Source organism: Oreochromis niloticus, linkage group LG10, assembly GCF_001858045.2.
Source record: "Oreochromis niloticus isolate F11D_XX linkage group LG10, O_niloticus_UMD_NMBU, whole genome shotgun sequence".
In the NCBI taxonomy this organism is placed as follows: domain Eukaryota; kingdom Metazoa; phylum Chordata; class Actinopteri; order Cichliformes; family Cichlidae; genus Oreochromis; species Oreochromis niloticus.
In genome coordinates, this window is record NC_031975.2 from 8,176,992 (window position 1) to 8,202,856 (window position 25,865).

Consider the following 25,865-nt stretch of genomic DNA (forward strand, 5'->3'; position numbering starts at 1 on the left):
TGACAGCAACCAGACATACAAGATAAGCAGTTTTCATGCTGTCTGAAGCAATCAATTTAAATGGAATTACAGAGCTCAGTGATTATGATGAGAGTCTATTAAAGTAAAATAGCACTGTAATCAAAATGATTTAGAGATTTAGAGTACGATGCAACACCCGCCACTGCAAACAAATACATCCATGTACTGTATTCAGGTGCACACGCACACGCACACGCGCCAACCCATGCCCCCACATGAGCACATGCATCCAATGGACAAACATTTCTGATTAGATTAACAGTTGAGCAATGTGCATGCTACACCGTGAAGGTAAGAGTGGAAAATGCACATGGGGAAACTGAAATGGAGTGCACTCTAACACAGCCGGAAGACAAGAATTAGAAAAAGTGGGAGGAGGGAGCAGCTGCTAAGGCATGGGGGGGAAAAAAAGGAACTCCAGAAATTAATTTCTGCAGATCAGACAGCATAGATGTCATATAGCGGAATTTTTTATTACTCGACTTTGAATGAACTCTTAATACCAAAGCCAAGAATCATAACGGAATATGTTTATGCCCACTTGAGCGAAGCTGTTACAGACTACATACACACTTTCCTTTGAGCTACTCAGCCCAGTAAACCAAGGTCGTATTACTTTGGTCTGCAAGAATCTTAGCAGACAGGGGAAAAAAAACCCATTTTGTTCATTTTAACTTTCAAAAGGCTTTTGATTGTATTTACTGAGACACCTCTTTTAAAACTTTGGAAAACTGAGCTAGATTAAAGATTTTTTTTCTTCTTAAGTATTACATGGCTATGCAGCTGTTATGTTCCCCATGTACAAACTGATTACTCAGTACTCACATTGCTGTTAACCAATTAAATTATATACAGATTAGGCTCTTGAAAGTAAGAAACCTTAAGTACACATTTGACAATTTAAGTCTTGCCATTTTGCTATATGCAGATGATATTGTGCTTCCGTCAGAGGGAATGTGTTTAAATTCTGTTTAAGATGATGGAAAAATGTCAGTCAAAGGTAAATTATTTATTTTAGGGAAAAAATGTATTCAATGTGTTTTTTAATACGATGGGACTTCGGGACTGCAGCATGGGAATATACCTAGAAACTAGCAGGATTAGTTTAGAGATCATTAGAGTTGGGTGCCAACACGATAGAAGGGTGTGAAAATCTTGGGCATTTCCACAACATTATGATGCATGTGTCAGCACCATATTAAATTATGTTTTAGTGATAAGGGAATTCAAAAATCAGCCTAAAAGCAACATGTCTTGGTTAACTCGCAAGCATTTAATCAATCAATCAATAAAAAAGCACCACTAATTATAGATAAACCGAAAAGCTAATATACTTACCTCATAAATTATTTACAACTTTAATAGCAGTGTTGAAATTAATAGTGACAAGCATAATAGTAATTTTCCTATGTGTAATTTTATTAGTAATAAAAGTGATTCTGTATTTCCAGTTTATTATAGGAATGAAAAGCCTGACTACAATCTGAATTTCACTGAATTCCCAAACTGAAATGGACTTTTGAACTACACAGTCTCTAAAAATTTAGATTCGCCAGTGTCAGAGTTCAACTTGTATAACAAAACACACATCCATGTCAATATTTTCCAAGCCCGGTGATGCAAAGGCTGACAGTCTGGGGTTCATATATTGCGTTTTATCCAACTTAAATGGAGTGACACATCGTCCTCACCTCCCCATTTTTTGCCTGTCAGTCATCTTTACTGCAATGAATAAAGCTCTGTACCAGTACAGCCTGTCACTCTGTCACTCAAAATGCTTAAAAAAAGACTTCATGTCACTATTCAGGTGAAGCTTGGGAGGAATTCCTCTGTCTCATTTGATTTTTCTGTCTAATCTTTCATTTTATGTAGGCTCCCTGTTATCTCCCTGGAGTGGGAATCACATTTTAATTAGGTCTTTCCTTGGTTAGCAGTTCATCTTCGCATCTCCCTGTCCTATGTGTTCATCCTGTGGGCTTTGCATCCTTGTCAGAGATTCCCTACACCCTGTCACAATCTAACGTCGTCCCTATCCTGTGCCACCTTTTCATTCTTTAACTGCTCTGTCTCCACTTGCAATCTTGCTCCCTTGCTGCTAAGAACAAAGGCAACCCTTTTTTTCCCTCACAAAAAAAATGTGTTTTCCAGATGGCAAAAATGCAACAAAGCCACAACAATCTAAAAAAGAAATCATACATATCCCATAACATAATTACATGGACAAGACAGAAATGTGCTAGTTGACTGCTGGCTCCTGAACCCGCAAGAGCGAGACTGTATATGGGCTGATTTAATCTGATGTTTAGTAAACTTAGACTCAGACCTGTGTAGAGGCAGAAGGAAGTGCAACATTTGGGAGACTTATCCTTTTTTGCACAACCACTACTCCAGTCTTGAATTCCAGGGTCACTAATTCACACCAACATTTGCAGCAGAGATGAATAAACTAACTAATGTGATCCAGCACAAGAAGAGGCAATGCATCACAATGCAAGATGCTTTACTAAAAATGGAACTTTATCATCTGCTGCTTTCAGGTGACAGTGACACATTTTAGCCTTTGATCCTGCAATGTTTTGTAACTTGGGAACGCTTGAGACTGAAATAGTCTTCCTTTTTTTTCCCCTCTCATCACTTAATCTTTTTCCAACCGTGATGTATACTTGCACTGACAAAAGATGCATCTGGGTCTGTTTCACCCACAGTGTGACACCTTAACTGTCAGTGTTGATCAGCAATTCATCAAGTCCTCAATGATGTATTTGCCTTTTATGGGGCAGTCAAAGGTCTACCTTTAAAATCTATATGCTAACAGAGCTGAGCCCTCACTGCTTTTGAGATAAGACCACATTAATGAAGAAAGTTAACATTCTAGAAATGCAAGCAGGAGGGCGAGGTGTTGTAGGTCAGAAGTGAAATATCAGAATTTACAAGTGTATAGACCAGGCAGCACTGCAACACAAAATGCTACAATGATTGGAAATGCACCATATGTATCACTTATCATAGACATGTAATGGATTGTGTTTGGCAGCTTAAGGCAGCAAAATTGTTATTTTGATGCACTGCTCACAGATTTGCAGATTTGCAGCTATGGCCTTAGCTACCAGTCTTTTTTTTATGTTTGTTTTTGGGGGGTTCTTTGCAATATGAACCTATAGTGAGGCCATCAGTGTTCTGCTGGTGGATTGATTATTAAACCAAGAAATTATGGCACCTGCACGCCTTAGCTGCTGTGTAACTCGTGTCGGACTAGGAGCAAGGAACTGCTATGAGTAAACATAGTGTAGTCTGCACAGATGTCATGGTTCAGATTTATTTAGAGGGCAAATGCTTCATTAGTTGGGCTTTTTAATTAGCACACTTGTGAGAGAGGGTCATTAAGGATGTCTGACAGAGGACCTGCTGATGAGGGGGATGGAGACACTGCTTACTCCAGCCTTGGTACCCCCCCCCCCTTAAACACACACACACACACACACACCCACGCAGCACAGATCTGCTCAAAAACCAATAACATTTCCACACAGTCATCAACAACCACAGCAAGTCAACGTCAAGCGTGCCACAACATTTTTGGGCTGAAATGGCCAGGGAGCACAAACAAATCTTCTACATAATGCATGTCTCAACCAAAGCCTGTTAGAGCCATCAACATTCAAATGCATATTCATAAAGAATATGCCAGAATAAAGAAGCTTGTCAGTGTACCATTTTCTGGGTGTTCAGTCTCTCCAATACTGCCATCTGGAGTGGTTCTCTCATAGTGGTCCTCAGGCAGGGTCAGGGGTCCAATGCGAGGACCAGACGATGACTTGCTGCTTGGAGTCTCAGATTCCTCCAGGCCGCTGTCATAGTAGCTGTGCTGAGAGGCATCCTGCAGGTCCTGCACAGGGTTGGTGGTGGAAAAGGTCACTCGCCGATGGGGATGCTAAAACACAGAGAGAAAACAAATGAATTTGTTCAGTATAAAGACACTTCCCCCCCCCAGAACCCTTTTTTTCTTTTTGTTTCCTTTTTGGTCTGCACAGTTACATTCACAGCTCAAAACACATCCATATAGAACTATTCTCTAGATTGTGCTGGCCATATAAAGTTCACTAATAAAAAGCCAGAAAATAGTATTAAATATTAAAGACCTTTAAATATTAAATAGTTTTTTGGTCTATTATTATTCTGAAGATTGAATAGGTCAGAATTATATGAAAGGAGTGAAGATGGACTTCAATAATAAGGAACAGAAATGAATTAACTACCACAACATTCCAATATATTCTACAGTAGATTAATAGATGCATCAAAGTGTGAAGGGGGGCATGCATTTATATATTCTGACTGTTTATGGAAAGTGATTGAAATTAGTTTGCAACAAATAAGTGCCAATTTTCTTTTCTTTTTTTTTTTTTTTAAACAAAGCATCCTTGTAGTGCAAACTGTCAAAGTTTGATTTTCCTTGATATCCATGGACATGAAAGTAAACATTTTAAACAAACATCACATGGTGTCATAGAAATTGTAGCCATGATATGTAGGATTATTGCTGTCACTGTCATTATTAGTCAGACAAAAGTTTCATTTTCTAAATCTGCCACTGCCAAATGAATTTCTGATGACAATGATTGGTACACTAATCAGTAGCCCCAGTGAGCTACTTTCTATCTCCATATTTTAATATTTCTCTTTTCCCAGCTTTTGATGTTTAACTGAGTGGAAAGCTAGACAATATTTCCACAATCTAACTAAAAAGGAATCCAAAGAAGATCTAAATAAGGCTAACAACAAAAAGGGCACTGCAAATAAAGTTTGTGACAGACATCAATTTGCCAGCGCTAGAATATTTCATTAAATTTGCTTTCAGTGGTTTATGCTGATAAGATTTGATGAAAGATTGTAAAAAGTAAATGAATGAATGAAAATACTGATAGCTTGAAGAGGAGCAGAGCAACAAATGATAAATCATTTGAGATCACACCCTTTATCAAATTGAATGGCTTGTAAATAGAGTTAGGAGACCATTAAATTTCCTCTTCCAAAGATCAGTTTACTAATGGCTACCTACCCGCCGATCCACAACAGAAAGATGACTCCTTGCAGTGCACATGCAATCTTCCCCCACCCCCACACATGAGCACCTCTCGTAAAAGTCAGGAAAGCACTGATACAGCAGAACAGGCCTGCCAGTGCTGCACGAGTCAGCCCCGATCAATACCACGGGTCTGCGCTTTCTACCGTTCAACCACTTTTCTGGCAAACAAATCCATGCTAGAAATCATTCGAACCATCAGCTTTTAGTACATACACACACCAGATATTGAGAAATGCTTTTAGGGCTTAGGTAAGTGCTATCAACAGCATGTTAGCGTGCTCCAAAATGTTTCCAGAAACCTGTTCATCTCTCCATCATCCTAACCCATCATATTTTTTTTCTCAGTGCACTGATGCATCTCTTAGACTTTTATCTGAATAATGACTATGTGAGTTCTATGATGCCTTATAGTTTTTTTTTCTCTTTTCCCTCTCAAGAAAGCTACAACAACACTACATCAATAAATGATAGTCTCATCTTGGATTCTATAGATTTATGTATATTATTAAGTACATAAGAAACATAAAAAGACTTCTATGTCTTTTTTTGTCTCAGATATAGTGTAAACAAATGAAGGAAAGGGGGGGTGGAGTTAGGGGGTGTTTGGGTTCTATTAAACATGCTCTTTGATTGTACATTGACAGAAAAAACAGCTGTAAAAATGTGCGTGCAAGCTACATTTGAAATTAAACATACAGAGCAAGAATATGCTGTTTACTATACTCAAACCAATTTTAATTTGCCTCAGCTGATCTAATTCAGTTCTGAAAATATTACTTGTATGAATAGTGGAAAGATCCCACACATTACAAACACACACAAATTCCAAATAGAGACTCCTCCATCACCCTAGCTGCCACTTCTATGGTATTTTACAAACGTGACTAGACAAACTATATATTCCAGTGGTGCATTCTTAAAATCCGATTGGTCATCTCTTCGGCTCCTTATATGTTTAAAGTGAGGGGGCGTTTAGTTGTTCAAATATGGATTCTTGCTTACACGTCTCCTCAAGGCATCACTCCAGAGAGTCAGCATGTTTCCTGAGTATGATAACCAGCAAAGACTGCAGAGATGGGAAATAGATTCCCCTTTTAGTCAGAACAAAAATCCTTTGCCAGGCCTTGGGGGCTGCAGGGATGCGGCAAGACGGAAGGATGGAAGGGGAGGCTGAGCAGGAGTGGGGAGTTGGTCAGGCAGACACGGGCGGCGCTTTGGCTAGAGGGGACAAGCAGAAGGATTAGATTCTGGGAGACTGGAGGCGGGAGAGTACGATTGTTTGGGCATTGTTGTAGGAGTAAGAAGCTACAGGGCTGAGAATGAGGGAGGGGACATTTATGATGACATCTAGAATTCATAACCCTATTTAGCTTTTGCTAAAATGGCCTTGTTCATAATAATGTAGTCCCAAAGCAGATGGAAAGATATTGCATGATTCTGTCTTTATAAGAGGACCAAGATACATTTTTACATAAACAGCAATTGTCCACTGCTTAACTGCACCCCCCGGCATTCGTAGTCAGGCTGTCACAGAACAATTTCGAGCTAAACATGGTTATAGCTGAATGAGTTTTAGCTGAACGTACATACTGATTACTAGTAAGATGATGATGTTATTTCTTAATTTCTTTACAGTTTGCTGACATGGCCATGTTCCACTCTTGTGAAAGCAGGCTGCTGTGTGCTTTCTTAAATAGGCTATTTAATTATACATTCATACAGTGCTCCTTTGCAAATACCATAATAACCAAGTGCTTTGTGATAAACACATAACAGATTAATAGTCTTTTCAGTGCATATATGACCTGACTGTAATGCCTTGGACTACAGCTGAAGACTGCACTCCTTGTTCTTCTCTGCACAGAGTTGGTACTAAATATGAGCAACAGTGAGCTAAATGGCAGGAAAACACAAAACAGACATGGACTGTCTCATTAGCAGCAAATGAACTTTCAAAATAAAAGCCAGGAAATTGTCCACAGGTAAACTGACTGTGAATGGCACCATTCCCTTGACAAAATATGGATTTGCTGCTAAAAGGGAGTTTTTCCTTCCATCTGATTATTGGGGTTTTCTCTGTATTATTGTAGGATCTTTACCTGAGGTGACTGCTGTTGTGATTTGAAGCTATATAAATAAAACCAAAAACTGAATGCTAGAATGGTCATGTGATTTGAGGCTAACTTTTACCATCTAAAGTTTTTGAAAAAATGTATGACAAAGTGGCAAATAAATAAGGATTGTCACAGAAAAAAAAGCTATTTTCAAAAGAGTTTTGATGTGATTGCATCTGGAGTTTTTATGCAAGCTGGAACTACTTATTTTTAATTTACTATCTATTCAAGTAATAAAAAAATTAATGAGGACTGCACCTTCTCTTTATCTCATCCGTTCATTGGTTTGTAGAAGCAAACATATAACCCAGTGGGGACAAATCTATGAAGTTGAATTGCAAGGACCACACTTTTATCTAAAACACATCAAAATATCAAATCAACGGAACAACACAACATTATGCGATGACTTGCCTGAAACAAGAACTGGTTACGGTCGAATTGATAAGGAGTGAAATAGTCTGGTGCAGATAATCACAAGTGATGATCTATGTGAGTTAAATCTTGAGTGTGAGGTTAAGGGAAGAGAAGCCTGCTGGTCTGAACTGAAGAGTGCATTTTAGGTTATGTTGAAACTGGCAGCCCATATTAAATTTTTGGCACACTGAGATATCAGAACAAATATTTCATTTTTCAAATCAGATTTAAACCAAATTCCCGAGCGGGTTGCTATGTGATTTAAAAGCTGGCTTTCAAACGATCCTTTACATCACTTTGTATTTGACACACAGCAGTGACGTCACACCCAGAGAACTGCTAGCTCGGTGCGGGCTGTCACTAATGTTTTCTGGCGTGATCGAAGACTTGTGCACTGTGACTAGATATTGCTACAGTGTGAAGACCGAGAGAATACATCTCCATTATTCACCCAGCTTGTGGCCTGCTGTTTTGTGTCTGCATTGGGAAAAGGCACTACCAGTTTGTGAATGTATTTACGCCTATGCCGTTTCCACAGCAACTGACGCAGATGGGTTATCGTCAATGGTTATATTGGAATAGCGTGGACAGTTTGTCCCAAGGATTGGTTTCGAAATAAAAAAAATAATAATGTAGGTGCCTGCAGCTTGAATGGAAGTATAGAAAGACATTGTGGTGGTGTACAGCTGTGCTTTATCAAAAAGGATAGCATTTTAGATCATCTCTAATGTTACTGCTGATTTGCACTACTGTTCCCTGGTGGGACCGCAGACCCCAATACTGCTGTGCTCTTGTGCTGGAGGTCTCAGTTCACTGTAAATGTCCTAGGGCTACCCAACACCATGTTGTCAGGTGCCCTGTCATTCAGCCAGGCTTCCCTGGTCATCACTGCTAGTGCTTATGCAGATGTGCAAATTCTCCATGCTCTCAAACACTTTTTAAGCAAACTCTCAGAAGAATCTCAGGTGAGGTACACTGAGTTTTTGAATGCCCATCTGCTCCAAAGTTTGTATTTGTCTTTTCATTCATCTATGAGTGAACATATGGCGATCAAGCTGTTGACTGAATTGTATGTGCTTCAAAACTTATACAGTTAGGGCTATATATACTGGATGACCAAATCTGTTGTTTCATATTATGCACTGTTGTTTAATTTGCGGTGTCACGATTGTTTACAACAATATATTTCAGCATTTAAATGCCATGTTAATCTTACACGGTACTTCATGGATGCAGATGGACACGCAAATAACAGCATGGTTGGTGAGGGTGAGACGGAACTGGGTTCTACCTCTGTAGCATGGATGTGGTTTGACTGTGAAAATCTGATACCAACCAGAAAACTGTATTCTGCCAGTCATGACAACAGGCTCAAACACCACGAACCTCTTCTACCACCTACACAAGAACTATCAGAGAGTACGGACAGAGTTTTACAAATGACAAGCACAAAAGAACCATCAAGTGCTTATATAAAAATAATTTATGTTGGGCTTGTAATCATTTGTTTTAAAAAAACTGTTTTGTTTATTATGAATTAATATTTTAACATTTTGAATTAATAATCTGAGCAGACGTTATAAATAAAAAGATAAAAAATAATCACATATCAACATGTATGATTCTTTTTTGAGCAGATCATCTAAAATGTTACAAAAAATAAACTTTTCCATTTTATAAACTTGTGTATGTACTATGTCATGATGTATTGTTATTGGGATATGGGATGACTTATACTGGGATATGAGATTTTGGTCATATCACACAGCCCTATATACAATATGGAATTAATCCATTCTCTTCTACCTATTCAGTTCAGGGTCACAGTGAGTCTTACCGTGAACAGATCGCTAGTCTGTCTCAGGTCTCACAGAGTGACAGGCAAACATTCACTGCTATATTCAGACCTATGGCCAGTTTAGAACCACCGTTTAACCTAACCTACCAAATATTTAAGATTTAGCCTGAGACTAGCATTTAATATAAGCCACATCAAAGTCTGAATTTGAAACCAAAGTGGTTTCAAAATTCTGACAATTATGCCATTCTGCATCTGACTACTACCTCTATTTAGACTACTCTGTAAGCTTGCTAAAACCTGTCTGGCTCATAGTCCCTTATTGTCTTTTAAAAAAAATTAATTTATGATAAACATAATCCTTTGAATCACTCTAGTTTTCATTTAATCCCAGGGATGACAGCAACTTGTACTAAATCAGTGTAGAACAGTGAAAATAGATATGCCAAATGCAAGAAAAAGAATCAAAATTTGCCACTACAATTCACTGCCACATTGCAACAATGCTAAAAAAAACAAAAAAGTTCAATCTCTTCTTCGCTTCCAAGTCCAGTGGCTAACACTGTATTTGTCACAGTTAGTTTGATGCCAAATGTTTTTATTTAAATTTTTTATTACACAGTGGTATTGTTCAAGCTGAGTCACTGTGGCCAGAAAAACATGCTGAATATTCAGAATTTCACTTGGAGAAGCAGAGCACAACAAGAGCCCAAGTTTCATAACTTTGAACAAGACACATGAATGGGGATAATAATGAACTAAACACAATCATTACTGGTTAATAGCATCTCGGGTGCAATTTGAAAGTGGAAAATATAGCTTTTGGAAAGATAATTAGGGAACAAGAAGAAGCACTTGTAATAAAAGTAAACTGGTTTAATAGGAGACTTCAGAAGGTAAAGAATGTGGACTATGTTTCACAAAAAGAGAGACGGAGAAAAAAACAAGGATGTTCTTTAGTTTACTGTGGCATGCTTTTAACCGGCTGTGAGGCCAAACAGCAATACTATACTCCACTAGAATACTCTCAACTTTTCAAGCTGCAGTAAACCTACAGTATGTGGCTCTGTTTATCAATCCTGAGTTGAGGTATATCGTGTGTGTACTGGTGCTGGCAGCCAGACTTTTCCTATTGAATCACAGTTATGTGTCTCTCTGATATTATGAAATGGGTTTTCTGCCCATGTTAAAGGAAACGGCTGATGTCTCAGTGCCCCTGTGATATGAAAAATTCAATTTAAAAGGATGAGAGAAAGAATGGTGCACGGCCTATTTTCATTCCCTCACACTGAGAGATATGAGAATGATGTTCTATTGTGTGGAGGAAATGATGCCAATCGTACTGCGGAGAAATTCCTTCATAATTCAATTCAATTTCTTCTAAATCCCAATGGCAAGCTCCTCTGCCAAAGAGAGGCAGAATGACAGAGACAAAAAGGGAGGGTTGGAGACTAAGATGGAAAAAGAAGCACTAAAGACTGAGACTGAAACAATGAAGAAATGGAGACGAGTCAGAGAGAGCAGCCATACTTAGTGGAAGGTAAGAGGAGAAGACAGTAATACAAAGTGGAGAGGGAAGTGGATAGAAGGGACATGTTTTAGTAATGATTTATTTTGATCACTGCGGCATTTAAAGTAAAGCCAACTAATTTTCTCTAATTACCTCTCAGCAGCATCTGACAGAAGCAGAAAAAGTCATTTTCTGTTGCGATCCAACAGGACAAACTTCTAATTTTGGTGAAGTGGTGTTCGGGGTGGTTCACAGTAAGCCTGTCGTATATGCGCATCTGATTCTAAGTGTACCATTAGCTACAGAACGTGCATCATTGATAGCCCGGGAGAGCTCTCCCGGTGCGGGACCAAGAATTTTCATTTTGTTACTGTGTTTGTGAGTACATCCTGGCTCTGGCATTTTGGGCGTGTATGCAGGAATCAATGAGCTGCTGCCTCTGAAGGCACAGAAAAAATGAGCTGCACCAACAAATATGACAATGAAGAAGTGCACCTCTCAGTGTATGCAGCAAGCATAAAACCATAAAGACAGAAGCAGTTGCAAAGCAAATGCATATGGAACTGTTTTTATTTTCCATTCCTCCATTATGTCCTCCATTCTCATCCCATCTACTGCTCTCTCTCGCTCTCTTCCTCTCTCTTTCTGTCTCTCTTTACACACACACTCACACACACCCACACACACACAGTTGTTTTTGTAGGTGCAATAGCTCCGAGGCAAGCAGCGTGGAATTGGAGTCTTCAAAGAGTCTTGGATTATCAAAGAGACACAGCTACCAGAAAACTAGGGGACACGCTAGAGAGGGGGAGGGAAGAACATAAGCATGAGGCAGGGAGGGGGGGGAAGAGTGCAGAGGAGTCAGCATGGGTTTGGGTGGAGGATGAAGTGATCAGACAGGGTATGGGTGGGGGTGAGGGGTGGTTAAAGACCAGAAGTCCCTTTGTTCACATACTGTAAGTGGAGAGGGGGGAAAAAAAAGCTGAGTGAATGCATTAAAAAACAATCACATAGTCCTTAATGGTCTTGATAGGCAAGACTGGATTTGCATTCTTCACTGTCTGTGCTGCTGCCTATTCTCTAGTAGTTTCTTTTCTTTTTTTTTCTTTTTAATCCAACACAGAATTACATTTCAATGGGAGCACTGGCCTTGAAATACCATAATGTTGTCACAGTAAAACCAAGTATTACTGCAGCAGGACCCACCAAGTGTGAATATAGCTGCCACATCTAATGACAAATCTGACTGTTCATGCCATTCCATATGACAGGATGTGGGAGTGCTGGTGTGAATGCATCACCCTTTGACAAAAAGCTCTCCGTCAGCCTCTCTGTCCCACAATGAGCTATGGACGTCTTTTTTTTTTCAAATACAAGAACACTTCTTACTACTGAACACATTTCAAGTGAACCTACAAACCTGATTCTGGTAGCTTCGCTGCTGTCAGCCGCACGGCATCATCCAGCAATGATCTTGTCCAAGTGCCACAGCTAACATAAATACACACAAATACAAACCTCCCACCGTCTCTGACCTTATTTGAAGTTAATTACAACCATTTAGCAACTGGTAGGAACATGAAAGACGCAAAATGCTGATAAACAAGTCAATTTTAAAAAGTAATCTTTTCTCGTGAAACTGGGAACAGAAGTCTTCCCCCTGCTTGCACTCATTTGGTAATTTTGGAGCATGCTAAGACTGCTTCGGTGGTGCAGTCATTTGTTCTGACTGGAAGAGGAGAGCAGTAGAGAGCTGTGTCAATGCAGAATACGTTGTTGAACTCCTCCTCTCCACACGCCGCATGTATAGATGCTCTGCGCCGGTTTATTGCAGTCTATAAATAAATACACGCATTGTGTATGTGTTGGGCTTTCTTATGTGAGCATAGACCCTAAACTGCATAAAGATGGTCCAAAAAATGAAAACTTGACTTTTCCTAAGCCACAGTTACAGATAAAATGATATTACTGTACAATACCAGCACGTTTGACTATTATATTCAATCTTAACCTTCATCTTACCAATATATTTTACACAGAGGAACTGCCAGCTGGACCCTCAAGACTAAACTACCGTAGGAACTAATCATAATAACAAAGTACCACCACCACTAGCAATAATAAAAATAATAATAATGATAATAGCAAAACCTAATATCTTTAAGAATTATTAATCTTGTAATTATCTAACATCCATTAATTTCCTTCTCATCCAATTCAGGGTCATGGGAGGACTGGAGCTTATCCCAGCTACCGTAGGGTGAGAGGTGGGGTGCACACTGGACAGGTCCCTAGCCTGTTGCAGAAAAATGTTTTTTCATTAATATTATTTTTTGCAATGTTACAATTAGTTTGATAATTTTATACAATTGAAATCTATACTTGTCTTTAATACAATTTGCAACTTTTATCCCAAGTATGCTCCATATTGTTACTTATCTTTTATCTCCCAGGTACTATACAGGCTGCCTGGAGTTATTTTGTCATTTTGAATGTAAAATTAAAAAATAATTTTCATCTTTTGCGCACTATTTGAATTTTCTCTCATACACCAAAATGGTTGAGGAGTTATGAAAATGTGGCGCTCACATGGTAAAATCTAGGCAGAGCTGATTTTTCTGTCTGTATTCAAACAACAGTACCTTGTGAATGCTTTGTGCTACCATGATGTACTAAACATCCCTGTAGAGCTCGTCCTCTCTCCTTTTCAAGAGAATACTCATGTATCTAGCACAAACAGCAATGGTGTTACCATTATTTAAATAATAAAATCAGCCAGATGAAATGAATCTGCATCATTTCTGACCCATGTATAAAATCACTGAAATAAAGACATAACCGGTATGTCCTGGATTTGCCCTGGGGCCTCCTCATCTCCTCCTCCTAGGACATGCCCAAAACACCTCACCTAGAAGAAGCCCAGGGGCATTCTGATCAACTGCCTGTACCACCTCAACTGGCTACTTTGGATGTGAAGGCATAGCAGCTCTTCTGTGAGTCCTTCCCAAATGACTGAGCTCCTCACCTTATTTCTAAGGGAGAGCCCAGACACGCTACGCAGGAAGCTAATTTCTGCTCATATCCACAATCTCATTTTTTTTTCAATCACTACCCAGAGCTTGTTACCATACGTGAGGGGCAGAACATAGACCGACCTGTAAATCGACAGCTGCTGGGTCAGCTCTCTCTCCATCACAGCAGACTGGTATAGAGTCCACATTACTATAGATGCTGCACCAATCCATCTGTCATCTTCCCGCTCCATTTTCCAGTCACTCGTGAACAAGATCCCCAGATACTCTAGAAGAAGCCCAGGGGGATTCTGATCAACTGCGTGTACCACCTCAGCTGGCTACTTTGGATGTGAAGGCATACCAGCTCTTCTGTGAGTGGGCCACTAACTCCTCCCTGACCTCAAGTGGGCACTCTACCCTTTTTCTGGCTGAGAACCACAGCGTCAGATTTGTAGGTGCTCATTCTCATCGTATCAGCTCAACTGTGAGTGGCCCAAGTGCAAGCTGAAGATATCCCTCAAAGGATCCAGCAGAACCACATTATCTGCATAAAGCATAGATGAGATCCTGAGTCATCAGACACAAAAGGCAATTATAGGATGTTGACATGTTAGCGGAGTAACAAACAGCTACTGCCTTCCTGTCTATGATTCAGGAGTAAAGGTAACATCTTTGTTGAGCAGATCTTTCAGCTGAGCATTAGACAGTCAGCAGGTGGAGTTTTCCCCACTCCCAGGAGGGGTATTGCTGCTCAGACTGGGACATGTACTATAGCAGTATCAGGTCTCCTTTTCATGTGCGGCATGGTCAGTGCATAAAGCCATACTCTGAGCAGCAGGTATACCATTGCCTCGAAATCATCCTTTGTTGTGCCGTTCATGTAGCATACAAATGACCTTACGAGACTTTCAGTTGTTTTCCCATGCAACTTATATGGTACTTGATTTCAATAAAAAATGACCAAAACCGAGTCGAAACGAGCCAAGTAGGTGTTACTGGAAAAGGGCTATATGTGTTACTTTAATGTAGGACCCATGGCAAGCAATTGCATAAAAAGTTGGACTGACAGAAAAAACATCTGTGAGATATATACCTTTGAAGAATTCATCGAACCCTTTAAGTATGATGATGGTTAATCAAATATTCAAACAATCCCTTTATTTGTAATTCAAGTCACATGGCAAACAATTTCTTTAACTTTGGGTGAGTCTAATGTGAATATTAACGTTGATATTGATATATAAAAATCACAGTCAAAGCTTTGAACTGCAAGTTCTGACTATCACATAGTCAGACCTAGTTTAAAATGCATATTATATTTGGTTAATTAGTATTTTTCTGACATAATGCCATAAGATGATGGAATGGGAAAGCACAAGTGGAATATTCTTTGGTGTCAGATTTGGAGACGGGGGGGATAAGCTTTGGGGAAACCAGAGAAAGGATCAGTGCTGAAACTTAATTGGGAAGGGCACGGGATTAAAATTTTGATTGGTTTAGGGTTTAGATGGTGTTGTCTGACACACTCATTGTCTTAAACTTCGGAGATTAAATATGCTAATATTATATGCTAATATGATTGAGCTAATAGGCAATATAATGAAGGCAGCCTTTAGTGTTGCACTTTTGCAAGGAAAATGCTACTATGCACTGGAAAAAAAATGCTCATAAAGGATGAAAAACCCGAAACAAGCGGACAGGTTAAAGCACAGGGCACAGCGTAGAAAAGACAAGAGTAAAACATAGAGATGTAAAGAGAGTCCAGAAGCTCTACCTTGCCATGATTTTTTTTTTCAAAATCTTGTACGTTTTTATATTTAATTTTTCTTCCACATTGTAATCTTTTTTTCTAAATATCTGTTTAATGAGTCACGAGCTTGTGATCTCAAATGTGCCTTTATTCATTTGTCCATTGTTTGTGTTTTATTATCCAATACACCATAAGAAAGTGTTATATAACTTAAACACACTGATTTATTTCCCTCATGTAAAGTTCTCATGGTCACACTGACTGTTCTATTTAGATTTAAACTTTAATCAGTTTCTCTTTGAGTGATTAAGCTCAGCAAGACTGTCTGTTTTCTTGGACCCAGACATCAACACTCTTGAAGTACACTTGCAACCTAAGTAATTTCCTCTAACCACCACTAATTTTGCATTTAGCCAAGAGCTGTTGTATTAAAGTGACTATATTGAGGCTAACTTGGAAGTCAGGAGAGCATGCGGGTAAGTAAGCAGCAGGGATCGGGTAGATAAATGATAGAAGCCTGCACTATTTGCAGCTCGGCTTATCTTGGTAATAAATAAAGTGAGGACATGGATGTAGACTCTTTAAAGAAGATTAGCTAAATTTGTTTTACATATGCATATATGATATAATGCAAACTGTATGGCATTTATAATGACTTCACTTTACAATGGGAATACATTATATTTTGAATTGTGAAAATTATTGACTCTTCCCATTATAACTATGGATTCACACCCTCATGCATGAAACACAGGATGGCAGTGATTTTAATGATTACAGAATGATTCATCTTTAAGCTTGACACCATCTGACCTCAACTGGATATTTTAGGAGGCATATATTTCCAGTCTCTGACTCCACAACTCTGAAAAAAAAATCACTTCATTTTGTGATGCTCATTTAGAGTAATAGCCAGTGCTCTGTTGGTATAGAGTACACTGATTTTTATGGCAGTAAGAGAAGCTGACTTTGTTTACTAGAATAAAAGTTTGACTATATTAATGTATGCAATTTATCTATACTTTGCCCCAAATCAAAAAATTGCAGGTAGACAATGTAATCAGTTGTTGTAAACATCATCCAGCACTTGTGCATTTTAATATATTATGATCTATAGTGTCAAATGCCTTTTTTAAATCTATGTATAACCCAGCTACAAATTGCTTTTTGTCTAGAGAATTTGTGATATATTGTATTGAATCTAATAGTGCCAATGATGCTGATCAGCTTGATCTGAACCTATACTGACTCTCAGTGAGTAGTTTATGTTTATCTATACATTTTTCCAGTCGGCTGTTAAACAGTTTTTCCAGAATTTTTACGAATTGAGGTGCTAAAGACACAGGCCTGTAGTTTGTGAAATGGTGTTTGTTGTAAGATTTGTACAGAGGTGTAACTTTTGCTATTTTAATTCTGTCTGGAAATAGACCAGTTTGAAATAATAAATTACAGATGTATGTAAATTGTTTTAAAATAGTCACAATGACTATTTTAACCACCATCATATCAATATCATTACAATCCAAAGATTTCAAATTTTTACATTTTATGACAATTTTAGAAACTTAATTTTCATTAACAGCTGTGAGAAACATTTAATAAGTGCTTCCATCAGTGTATCCAGTTTTTCCTGTGCTTTCCCAGGGTCAGTGATTGTTCTTGCTAAATTTGGTCCAGTAGTTACAAAAAATTCATTAAGGCTGCTTGCCACAACATCCATAATATATTCTTTATTTTATCAATGAAATACATCAGATAGTTGCTTAGTCTAGACCCCCATGTTTTATAACACTGTTCAGTATTTCCCGTAATCTTTTAATATTATTTCTATGTTATCTAATTGGTCCTTATAGTATTCTTTTTTTACTATATTTTAGTATATTTATTAACTTATTTTTATATCTTTTGTATGTCATTTCAGTATCTTCAGTTCTCTTTCTTAAGAAACCTCTGTATAGTGCATATTTCTTTTTACTTGCAGACCTTTTCTTATCCATGGACAGTCCATATATTTATGTTTGCTACTATATTGCTTTATTGGAAGGTTTGTATTCCACAATAATGATTAATTCATTATACGTGCCATTAATGTCTTGTTTCTGATATATTTCATCCCAGTTCTGTTTCATTAAAAATGTTTTAAATGCATTTATTCTTTCCTCTGTTCTTACTCGTCTGTACTCTTATTTACTCTCCACTTTATTAATCTTGTAATTCCTATCGTAGACTGTAAAAATTGGGAGATGGTCACTGATGTCGTTAATCACATCTACAATGTCATTTGTAAAAATGTTGTCTATGAGAGTTGCACAATAATAGTGTGATCCTGGTAGGTCTAGTAATATTAGGGAATAGGTTCATACAGTACATTGTGTTACTAAATTCCTCAGTGATTTTTATTTTATGGGGGTTTAGCAAATGATTATTGAGATCTCCACAAATGAAAAGTTTTTCGTGAGGTCTTTCTAAAAAGGTTTCTTTTTCCAGTCTACTACTACCTGGAGCGCTGTATAAACAGCTAATTGTATATACAGCTAATGATTACATTTTTACTTTTTTCTTTAAGAATTTCAACTGTTATACATTACAGTACCTTATCAATTGCTATCATCATCTTATCCACCACATTAAATTTCAGGGATTTTTCCACATTCAAGGCCACTCTTCCTCCACCTTGGTTTTGCCAAGTTATAAATGTGAATTCATAACCTCCCAGTTCAAAGTCTATTCCTTTTTCCATATTAATCAAGTTTCCAATGAGGCAATGACACTAAGTGGATGTGAAAACAAGACACAACAACTTGCAAACAACTGGCAAACAGGAAATGACAACAGGTTACTTGCTATATTATAGAACTATAGGAAATAGAGATGCAGGATACCCAGGTGGAAGCTGTGGCTGAATATAGTACTCAGGAAATAGGAATGTAACATCTAAAAGGTCTGCGCTCATCTGAGCCTTACAGGTACCTGAATTAAATGTCGCGGCATGCAGTATGCTTACCACTTTTAAGATGACCTAACTAGTTCACCATTGATGAGGTTTCAAGAAGAAAATAAAAGACAGATCTGAATGTTTGAAAATATTTTGTAAAAATCCTGTAAAGATTAGATACAAAATACTCAAAGGATCAATTAAGGTTGGTTTATTATTTTGTTAGATAAGTTGAAAAACAGTGAACAGAGGTGGAGGAAGACGAGGCTACATCAAGTATGGAAGCAGCAGAGTCCCTTCTCCGGAGCAAGCGGAAGCATTTTTTCTTCTTTTTCATGCATTTTTTTACAAGTGCTTTTTTTTTCCAGAATGAGAGTTTTCAATTTGTTTGTTTGTTTGTTGTCTGATTGTTTCTCCGTTTTGCTTCTCAGGTTTCTTGCATCTTTGTTCCACTTCTTCTAAAGTTACTTGTTTTTCTTCAAGCTTTTCTTTCAGTTCTTTGGATGTTGTCTCCTGTGTTAACTTTGCCTTGTGCAGGTCTGCATTTCTCTGTTGTACTTCGTTGTGCATGTCTTCTAACTGCTGAGTTCTTCTCTGGATTTCTTGGAGCATACACTGCAGGTCTTCATGTATTTTGTCTTGTTGTTTCTTTTGCGCCTGCATTTCAGTATGTTCGCGCTTCAAATTGTTGAAGGACAATAATACCCCATTAATGAGCTCTGAGTTGTTTCTCGCCATTTGATTGGCATTGCTGGCATTGCTGTCTTTCTTCCAGGTGTTTATTTTGTGGTTCCATTCGTCTGCACTTCTCCTCCAGTTGAAGTTTTTCTTCTTCAGTCTGTTTAATTTTGTTCTGGAGATGGTAGTTTTCCTTCCTACTTTTCTGCATTGCCATTTGGAGGGATAAGACGCCATTTGGGGAAACTGGCCGGCCATGCGAGGAAGGAGAGGTGGCGTAATCTTTTTGTCTTCGTTGGTGTTTTCTTGAATACATGTTGGAGTTGAACGTTTGAAGGCTGCAAACAACTGCTGCGAAGAAACAAACTAAAAATTGCTGCTTCTCACTCCTCTTTATGCAAAAACTTTAGACACCTTTAAATTTAAGATTCTAAAGGTGTCCTTATGACATCATCACTGCGTAAGCCAATGAGATTGTCACATGACATTTTGGAATGGGGGATATTTCTTTTAAAACCATTTTCAAATTGAACTTAATATTTGAGTGCTTCTTAGTTTTAGACTAGTTGGTTAGTCCCCCCCCCCCTTTAGTCAATTAAAAAATTAATTGCCACGAACATCCCTAAAGTTATTTTTGGAAAAAAAAGTGTTATTGCATATATATATATATGTTTTTTTTTAATTATTGTACTTATACTGTTTGTTTGTTTGTTAATTTATTTTGATTATGTAAACGATACACAAAGTTCATTTAGCAAAGAAAAGAAGATGTAAAATTTCTTTACAAAATAAAGCTAATACATTTCAACATTGCTTCAACTGTTGTGATTCAGTTACATATCGAAAAGGAAGGTGGGAAGAAGCAATATTTAGCTTCCTTACTGATATAATGCGGTAATAAAAAAGCACCTATTTCTGATATAATATACACATTACATCATAAAATGTGCTAAACAGAGACATTCACTGAATTTCTGCATTTTCCCTTTCTTCATATTTCATGAAGATCATATCTTTATAACCCTTTTTGAACTGCTTTATGGTTGAACATTGCTTTAACTCCATCTTCAAACTGTTCCAGAGCTTCACTGCATCCACAGAAACACAAAAGCTTTCTTCTGGTACGTACCTTCACAGCTTTGAAGTTACAAAAACCCCTTAAATTATAGCTTCCTCCTCTAAATAATAATAATAATAAAAAACATACTCTGAATATTACTTGGTAGTTCATTATTTTTTGTTTTGAACAGAATTTGTGCAGTTTGGAATTTCATTAGATCAGCAATTTTCAATATTTCAGTGTGCAAGAATAGTGAGTTTGTATGATCCCTATAACCTGCATTGTGGATGATTCAAACTGCTTCTTTTGAAGAGCAAAAAGTGAATGTAATGTACTTTTATAGTTATTGCCCCAGACCTTTGCCCAATAGCTTAAAAAGAGTGAAACCAGTGAACAGTGGAGAATATAAAGTAATATCTCATCTAATACCTTCTTTGCCTTGTTTAGGATTGCAATGCTTCTTGATACTTTGAAATGAATATATCTTATGTGAGCTGTCCAGTTAAGTTTTTCATCTATTATTACCCCCAGAAATGTATTTTCACTGACTCTTTCAATATCAACACCATTTATTTGAATCTTAGCATTAGTACATAAACTACTATTTCCAAATACCATTATTTTAGTTTTATTCAAATTCAGTGATAATTTGTTTTTATGAAGCCAGAACTTTACTTTACTTATTTTATTAGTAATCTCATCCAGTAAATGTTGCAGATCATCCCCAGAGCAGGACATGTTTGTATCGTCAGCAAAGAGTACCATTTTTAATACTTTGGACACTTTACAAATGTCATTGATGTATACGTTAAAGAATTTTGGGCCTAAAACTGACCCCTGGGGTACACCACAAGCAGTGTCCATACATAAGCAACAACCATTTAATTTCACAAACTGCTTCCTGTCACTTAAATAACTTTAAAACTACCCCCCTGAGCAAAAATGAACCCAAATTTTACATAACTATCTGGAATTGGCCCGAAAGTTTGTCAGATCACATCTGGTCATGCACTATAATGTTGCTGAGCAGAAACCCTGGCAGCATTGCAAATTGTAGTATCTGTGTGTGATTGGCTGTGGGTTCAGAGCCCTGTAATGGTCAACTGTAGCTGTATTTTTCATCTAAATAAATGTCCCTAGGGCAAGTTTCCAATTCAATCTCAAAGAGCTGTGGTGCTAAACAAAACTGAATTAAAGGCAAACAGAATTTAAAGGCAATACTTTAACAGAAAGACATGGAATGGAGTAAAGTCAAAGGCCTATTTTCCACCAAGTGAGGGTATACATATATACCCTCACTTGGTGGAAAATATATATATATGTGTGTGTGTGTGTGTAGAGAGAGAGAGAGCGAGAGAGAGAGAGAGGGTATTTGAACACTTTTAATTTGTGCCTTACCTATAATATACTGTAAAATATAAGTAACTTCCAAAGTGTCTCTGTGAAAGAAATGTAGTTAATAATGCCGGAAAGTAAAGACAGACACTGAAGAGGATGGACTGATGACAGAAGTAAAGTCAGAGAGAATCAGACATGAGAGAAATTAATCCTCAATATCCAGTCTCTGCTGGGTACCTTATTGCCTCTCAAACTTCCCATCTTCAGAGTTCATATCTCTATTGCTGCAGCATCTGGCTGAAAACCATGCACACACTTCCATTTGTTTGAACTGGAACATAATTGGATTTGGGAGTGGGATAAAAAAGCCTTCAACCATACTTAAAACTTCCTCTAATATGTGCACAAGGGGTGTGCAAGTCGGTATTTCAGCATGTGCAAGCTTGTGCATGGGCATCTATGTATTGCTATAAATAGCATCTCTCATGGTCTCGCTTGTCTTGATTTGTTACCCCGCATCCAAGATGTGCCGATTGGCAATACATTCCAAGTGCTAGGCGATTTCAGAAGTGTGTCTGCATCTCATTCTTGCACTAAAAGTAATCCTTCCAGTGCAACTGGATGGGGAGCCCTCATGTTCTGCCATCTTATCAGGGAACTGAAAAATCATGGTTAATTAGATTCATAGTGACCTTTTTCATCTCTGGCTACAAACGCCCAGTCACTGCTGAAGCAGAATGTGTTCTCAACATTGATCTTTCTGCAGACTTGGGGATTGAGAAGACCATGGCGCAGTGAAACGAGGCAGAAAAACAACATATCAAAAATCATCAGATGAAGAGATTACTCTGTTTGAGTGAGCTGCACTCTTTTGAGGCCTTTAGGAGTTAGCACGTTTTTGTGAGAAGAGCTCTGTAATCCACCTACTGCATCTCAATCACTGTGCAAACAAACTCACACAAGTCCTGCCCTCTGTCTCACGGCCCATTTGCCAGACATGCACATGTAATCCCACAGCATTTCTCATTATCAAATCCTATGTTCAATCTCTCCTCCTTTTGTATCCCTGCTCTCCGCTATCCACAACAACAGTCTGCAACTGAGCATTGATCTTCCTGGAGGCTTCAAACAAAAGATGACTTACAACTTTCATCCAGACAAAAAAGCCCTTTTGATGATGCCCTGCTGATTTCCAGGCACAGGAGAATGCTTGAGCTGTTCCAAAATTTCAACATACATACATCCAGGCAACAAATATTACCAAAGCTTGGTAAAGTTTGCAGTTATAAGAACAAACAAACAAAAAAAAAAACTGTTGAAAAGAGAGCTGCTAAAATAAATGCCTCAACTACAGCAAAGTAGAAATCACATTTTAAAATCCTGAAAAATATAAACATATTTGTGTCACACCTTCTTTACAGTTTTGGTAACACTGAGGGAGAACCCACTAGACTCTGTTGATACAGATATGGTATGATATTGATGACAGATTTGATTAATCTACTGATGAAATTTTGGTGGAGTGCTCCACAATGGGGTTTAGACAGGGCCTCAAAGCAGAATATCTAGTATGAATACTCTATTGCCATATCCTTTCAGAGCTCATTTGAGTCATATCTGACATATTTATGGCTCATCATGTCATATCGTAGCCATCAGAGTACAAGCACCATGAACCACTTAAATACTGTGGGCCATGCTGTCATCTCCTGTTAGTAACATATGTCTGATAGATGCATAAGAAGAGGCACTCAACTTGATTCTTTCACTGTGCTGCCGAGGAGCTGGAGCCCAGGCTTGGCAAATTTACAGGCAGGAATGATTTCTGCAAGGAAGCCTATTTAGCTGAATATTTAAAAAAAAGAGAGAGAAAAAAAGAAAAAGAAAGAGGGAACCCGACTGCTTTATATTGAACCGTATGCGAGAAGTGCACTGAAAGCATGGGGAAATGCAACAGAAGCCTTATCAGGATACAGAATGGTACAGTATATTTTAAAAGGAGTACAAGTTAACAGTTGCACCCCAGAAATCTATAATGATCCTTTGTGTGCACCTTAACAGAGTTGCCTGGCAACAGAACTAGAGCTCTGCAGTGAATTAAAGTGTCAAACGAAATACATTTGTAATCCAAAGGCAACATGGATTAAATTTTAGACAGTAGGAGTGCCTCTTGGACAAGATTTCAATAGGTAAGGTGGGCAAAGTGAATTGGGAAAGGCAAATAATTTTCTGCACTTTAATAACTTTCTGAGCACTGACTGCTACCTGATATGGATGGCTGAATGAGCACAAAATAAGCACAACTAATTAACTGTACAGTTTTTAAATGGACCGTCTTAATGGAAGCTGTTATTCATCTGCCTTCGGCTAGAATCTATGAACAATCATGAGGGTGGGCGTGAAGCTGATAAATCAAAATAGCATATAGATCACTGTCACATATTTTTCTATGAAATTATTGATTAACTCATACGCATAGCTGCTGTTTGAATAACACATTTCCTGTTTGCATCTGGCATTTGGCTTGATAAATATCATATCAAGAACTGGTTTATGAAAAACAACGCGTCTAAAATGCTTTATGTATAAGCAAGATGAAAAATCTGAGAAACACTTTCTACCCCCCGCACTCCGCTTCTCCTTCTCTCAAATGCAACACACACAAATAAGCAGAGTGCTTATTTTCCAACAATGTTAAGCATTTAAACAAAGGGACCCAAATGAGCCACTGATTGAAGATAGAATCAGCGCCCAAGCAACCCATCACAGAGCCTCTCAATCCCACATATGCATGATTAATACATCAAACAACATCAATTCTCCTTCCTTTTCCACTTGTCAATGAGTGCGCACGCACATACACGCCCACGTACACATTATAGGGGCAAACTTACGCACACATACATGCATATACACTCTCCCGCGTGCACAGACACAGTGTACCCAAATCCTTACAGGACTGCGCGCGAACACACAGACACTGCCCCCTCCATCATGGTTAATACATCAAACAGCATTAGCTTCCTGGATTCCTGAAGCTTAGACAGACACGGTTCTGACAGCCCATGATTCCTCACTGGCTGCCTCCCCCTTCAGCTTCCCCACTTTCTTTATTCCCTATGAAGTCTGTTTGGGTGGTTACAGAACATGCTGCCAAAATAGATTCACTTACATATTACCTTTGCTTTTTGTAAGCTTGTATAATGTCATGTTTGAAAGCCATCTCTACAATAAGATGACACTGCTGAGGAGCTTTAGAAGCTTGGGAGACGTAATAATAATAACCACAAGCCCTGATCAACAAAATCTTTATTTTATAAGAGTTCCATATAGGCTTCTGACATCAGCAGGTATTTATAACTACACATATCCAAAAGCTGCTTCTGTACCAGCATTGGCTCATGAATGTCTTAGAACAGCACCTAAACCAACAGGCCATCAAATACAATCAAATCTAACCTTAATAATTCAAATATGTCCCGTTTTTAGCTGGTAATAGCCTAAAGTCAGGGAATAGTCCTTAAATGGAGATAGCAGGTGGCTTATTGGCTCATAGTCTAATAAAATGGACATTCATTATTATATCTTTAGCAAAGAGTACTGTGTAATTATTGTGAGAGGCCTGCACACAGTGCAGTTCTGCATATGATCTCCATTTGATTTTATAGTGCTTTTAGTGGGTTATTGATTTAAACTTGATTTTAGAGATCTAAGCTTTAGTCTTTGCATAAATAAGTAAACAAGAGTCTTTTTTAAGTATCTCTTAATGAACCTCAACCACAAAGGAAGCAATGGAGATAGTTTGTCTCACCAAATACAATAAAGAAACTGTCAGATTTTGTGATGCTTTCAACATCAAATGAATACACCTTCTGTTCTCTTTAGTCTCCATCTGTTTTCATTCCCCTCTATACTAACACAAACACTATAGCAGTTTTCGTATTTCTGAGGAGAAGCCTTTAAATTTAAAGCTCAGTGTGTACCTCATTACTGTACAAACTAAAGCTTCTTTTCATCTAATTTGTTTTTTTTCTTTTTCTAAAGTGAACAAGTTATTTATGAATTATTTTTTTTATGTACAAAAGGCAGATGCAGCTCTGATACTTCTTCCACAATACTTCCACTGGCCCGAAGTAGTAATGCT

At 38.0% G+C, this 25,865-nt stretch overlaps 1 protein-coding gene across 1 annotated transcript in view; it reads right to left on the reverse strand.

Moving 5' to 3' along the window:
• pcdh1a (protocadherin 1a) overlaps positions 1-25,865 on the reverse strand; it is a 92,962-nt gene that overhangs the window by 17,654 nt on the left and 49,443 nt on the right. Inside the window, exon 4 of the mRNA XM_005471930.4 lies at positions 3,733-3,952. Within this exon, the coding sequence (XP_005471987.1) occupies positions 3,733-3,952 (220 nt within the window). The remainder of the gene's footprint in view (positions 1-3,732; positions 3,953-25,865) is intronic.